Source organism: Myotis davidii, unplaced genomic scaffold (genome assembly GCF_000327345.1).
Source record: "Myotis davidii unplaced genomic scaffold, ASM32734v1 scaffold663, whole genome shotgun sequence".
In the NCBI taxonomy this organism is placed as follows: domain Eukaryota; kingdom Metazoa; phylum Chordata; class Mammalia; order Chiroptera; family Vespertilionidae; genus Myotis; species Myotis davidii.
Window position 1 is genome coordinate 2273724 of NW_006295816.1, and position 4662 is coordinate 2278385.

Genomic DNA, 4662 nt, shown 5'->3' on the forward strand with positions numbered 1-4662 from the left:
TGCTGCCAACACTGCTCCCCCTCCCCCCTCCCCCCATCCCCTTCACCACTATCCCCATCACTCCCGCCCCCTGTGACACCTGTGCCGGCACCTTGCGTCTCCTGACGGTCACTGCCATCACTGGCAGCCCATCACCCCTGCCTCTCCGAGGAAAGTCTGATGAACAGGTGGAGACAACTCGCTCTTTACCGTTCTCTGCCCACCTCCTCCAGCATCGTCAGAAGGCGGGGAGCCCACACACGGAGACCTCATATTCGACACCCCAATCTGGCCAGGACACTGTGCTTGCAACTGGGTGTCTCTGGAAGGAAGCCCTCAGGGTCAGCAGAGGGTAGGGGTGCTCACCCACTCTGGCAGAGCCCTGGGAGGGTGGGGCTTAGCTTACTCCCCCGATCAGTGGCCACAGTGCCCCCTGGGGCACAGCCAGGAGCTGCGTGTGTGACATGGGTGACTGTGCTTGCTCCTCTCTGAACCTGATCACTTCATCTCTAAAATGAGGCTTCTGGCCCTGACTGGTTTGGCTCAGTGGATAGAGCGTCAGCTTTCGGATTGAAAGGTCCCAGGTTCGATTCCGGTCAAGGGCATGTACCTTGGTTGCGGGCACATCCCCAGTAGGAGGTTTGCAGGAGGCAGCTGATCGATGTTTCAGGGGCTCCACCCATCGCTGCCCATGGCTTCGGTGGCAGCAGCACAGGCACCGACCTGGACAGAAAGCAGGGCACTGTCTGGCCGGGACTCGAAGTTGGGGGCCGGGCCGGCCGACAGGCAGACAAAGGTCTGCGGGCAGGGGTGGGGCGGTGGGAACGCTCAGGGTGAAAGCCGCTCTGAGTCCTGGCTGCGTCCGTGGCCGCCATCAGCCGGGCACTGGGTGATTATGAGGAGTAAGGCGGCCGCGGGACAGCGGGAGCCTTGGCGACGGCATTTAAGACGTTTGTCAGAGCCGTGGGACACGGGCTGCCAGGCGCTAATGGCTTCTGCTGGCTGCTGCCAAGTGAGAGGAGGCGGGCGGGCGGAGGTGGCCTGGCTTCTGCCCGGGCCCCGTGCCCACCCCACGCTGCACGGCTGCTCCATGACAGGTAGGGCCCACCTGGGCCTCCCAGAGCTTTGGCGCCAGCGGGGAGGGCGTCACACATGGCCAACTATTTGGGGGCATCTCTGCCACCTCCCCCTCCTTCTCTGACCCTCTGCCCTGGGACGGGGGGTGTGGGAGTCTGTTCTCTAAAGAGCCATTTCCCAGGGAAGGGACCCCTGAATCCTCGCTGCTAAGGCCCCTGGGTCAGCTTTGGGTGGGATAGAACCTTCTAGTGATGGACGTGCAGGGGACTCAGACCTGTCCTGACTGGTGCTTTCATCTCTACTGGCCTCGGCACCTGTTTTGACCTCAGTGCATCACAAGAGAAGAGATCTCACTTATGTTATTTATCAGTAGAACCACCGTGCCCAGGGGGACGGCTGCATCAGTGAGAAAACAGAACCCTGGTGTGCTGGCCATGTGGGCTCATCAGGGAGGGTCACTGAGTCAGGTGCCACCCAGGGGTCAGGTGTGGGCCCTGGGGCTGCCTGAAGAGCACACTGCAAGGGAGGCCAGGCCTTGCCCGGGAGACACGCTCAGCCAGGTGCCCGGGCGGGGCTTTGGGCAACGTGCTCCTGCTCCGGGAAGTGCACTGGGGAACTGGCCCCAGCCCAGGTCACGCAGACCTGCTGTCACAGGCCATCCCGAGCCTCCCTCCTGCCCAGCCTGTTCATTCATCCCTAGAGCGGCCCCTACAAAGCGGGCCCCATCCCCAACCCATTTTGCAGATGAGGAAACTGAGGCTCAGGTGGTTACTCAGCTTGTAGTCACAGCTCTGAGGGCGGGCGGGGGGTTGTCCCTGGGCCCCCCTGTGATCATGAGCCCTTTCTGAGGAGGAAGTGGGCCGTTGGCTGGCTGTGGAGCAGAGAGCAGGGGAAGGGGGAACTCCAAGGGGCTGGGAGAAGGACGCAGCGGGCAGGAGACCTGGGTGGGCCTGAGCGAAACCTCAGCTTTACCGCGTGACCTTGCACTTGTCGTCCTAGTGACCTTGGAGTGCTTGCTCCTTTCCTGGAGCACAGGCTGATCCCCTCGGAGGCAGCAGAGGTCCCAGAAGGGGTGGGTAGCCGCCCGCCTGGCAAGGTCACCCAGCGAGCTCCCCCTCCACCTGTGCTCCCCGGGCTCTGCCTGGGACCCTGATGGCGTCAGAGCTGGGTCTGGGGCGCAGCTGTGGGTGTGCATTCATCGGTGTGGAGCGTACTGGCCCCTGCGGGGCAGCTGCGCTTGGCTCTGCCTGGATCCAAGACTGCTGCCCGAGATGAGGGCCTGGAGGGGTGGACGGTCAGGGCAGGCCCATCCCGCGGAAGAGCAGACCCTCGTCCTGGGCTGGGTGGGTGGGGGGGCCCCAGGGCCATCCTTCCACGCCCGCCCAAGCACGCAGAACTCCGAGAGCATCCTCCTCTCACGTGGGCGGTGGCAAACCAAAGCTCGGCAGGAGGTGGGGCTCCCCTAGGGCGGGTGTGAGCAGTGGGTCTGCTTCCCTCCCCTGAGCCACAGAGCCAGGTCTCTCTGGGGCCCTAGTGCTGGCCCAGCCTCAGCCCCCATGGTCCTCCAGGCCCTGATCCTCAGCCCCCATGGTCCTCCAGGCCCCTGATCCTCAGCCCCCATGGTCCTCCAGGCCCCTGATCCTCAGCCCCCAAGGTCCTCCAGGCCCCTGATCCTCAGCCCACTGCTCTGCTTGTCTAGGCCTGCTGGCCCATCGCAGGGCAGGCTCTGGCCATGGGGGCTCTCCCTCCCCAGCACGCAGGAGCCCGGTGTCCTCAGAGATCCCCATAGGAAAGGGGAGTCGGAGGGACCCTGCGATGGAGGCCTCTTAGCCACTAGTGCGGGGGGACAGCCAGGCAGGACTGGTGGGATCTTCAGCTGTAGAAGGGGGTGGGTGAGGAGGCCTCCTCCCTCTGACTTTGCAGTCCTGGGGGTGGAGGGCTTGGAGTTAGAGAAGGAGGTTGCGTGTGCATTCGCATTTGAATGTGGACTCATGTACACACATGAGCGCGAGAACACATTGCAGGCATGAGAAATCACATGCATGAGAACAGGCGGTCACATGTGTGCATGGACATGCTTGCTGACACGTGCTCAGACGCACTCCAGATGGGGGGTGGGTCCTCACCTACGTGTCCTGAACTCACCTCCTCAGGCCCAGGCGGCTGGGGAGGGGTGCTCGCTGGGCCTCGGGTCCGGGACCCGCAGCCCCGACCACCTGCCCACGCAGGCCTGGCCCAGTGGCCTCTGGTGGCACCGCCTGCCTCCTTTCCGCCTCGTGGTCCCCTCCTCAAACGAGCCCTCAGTTTGTTCGTGGTTCAGCTCCCTCCCAGCCCTCCCTCTGCAGGCCGCCCCTTGTTGTGTGTTATCTCACCCAATTACACCAGACGACGGAGTAAATGGAAAGGTGACCCGGGCCCCTCTTCTTCTTTCTTCTTTTTTTTTTTTTAAATCCTCACCCGAGGATATTTTTTCCATTGATTTTTTTATTTTTTTTTTAGAGAGAGTGGGAGGGGGAGAGAGAAAGAGAGAGGGACATCAATATGAGAGAGACACATCGATGGGTTGCTTCCTGCATGTGCCCCAATCAGGGCCGGGGACCGAACCTGCAACCGAAGTACATGCCCTCGACCGGGAATTGTACCCGCGACCCTTCGGTGCGAGGGATAACACTCCAACCCCTGAGCCAAGCCAGCCAGGGCCCCTCTCCTCTCAACAAACATGTTCACGGCCTGTGCTGCCTGCAGGGACGCAAGATGAATCAGACCCGGCCCCCCTCACAGTGCAGGGAGGGGCTTCCACTCTCCTCCATGCTCATCCCCCACCCACCCCGCAGCCGCAGTACAGCCAATGCCAAGCTACACACGCACTTGGGCCCAGGACATCTGTGCACTGGTCCCCCCGAACTGCCCACAGGCGCCTTCAGAGTGGCAGGGATCACCCCTGGGGGCCCACAGTCCCCATGTGACCAAACACAACCTTGGGGGCGAGGCTGGTGCTGCCGGCCGCGTTCCAGAAGAGACTCAGAACACGCAGCTGAGCACCCAGACCTGGCGGGAGGAGGACCCGGGGCCCACGCCTCGGTCTGTCCAGCTGCTGAGCCCCGGCCTGCAGCCCTGCGACTGGGATCGGCCGCACCCGTGTGACCAGCGAGCCCAGTGCTGCCAGCAGCTCCTGCCGGTCACCCCTGGCGAAGGGCAGCTGGGCCTCCGAGGCCTGGGAGGAGGGACACTCTCAGAACTGGAGCCTAGTGCCAGCTCCCCAGCCCTGCTCCTAGTCACGTCTCGTCTCTGATCAGAGCACAGAGACTGGCTCTCCCTTTTCCCTTTGGCCACCAGGAGGCTCAGGGCCAACCTGGAGACTCAACTGGACCTGGTCCTGAGGTGGCGTGCCCTGGCTCTTTTGTCTCATCCTATTGTTCACAGTCTATGTTGCCGGGAGCCGGTCCATCCTTGCTGTTTCAAGGGACCTGGCATATATGGCATACTGTTCTTAATATGTTTGCTCACCTTCTTGGCGCTATGTGTTTTAACCAAGGTCACCTCTTCGAGAAAGGTTGTTTCCCCAGGTAGAGATTTTCCCCTGAAGTTAGGGAGGGAATAAAACCT

At 62.4% G+C, this 4662-nt stretch overlaps 1 protein-coding gene across 1 annotated transcript in view; it reads right to left on the reverse strand.

The window, feature by feature from the left end:
- Positions 1 to 4662, reverse strand: part of LOC102773659 — a 58444-nt gene that overhangs the window by 31311 nt on the left and 22471 nt on the right. The window contains exons 2-3 of the mRNA XM_015568293.1: positions 4193 to 4270; positions 703 to 777 (exon numbers count right to left, since the gene is read on the reverse strand). Of these exons, the coding sequence (XP_015423779.1) occupies positions 703 to 777; positions 4193 to 4270 (153 nt within the window). The remainder of the gene's footprint in view (positions 1 to 702; positions 778 to 4192; positions 4271 to 4662) is intronic.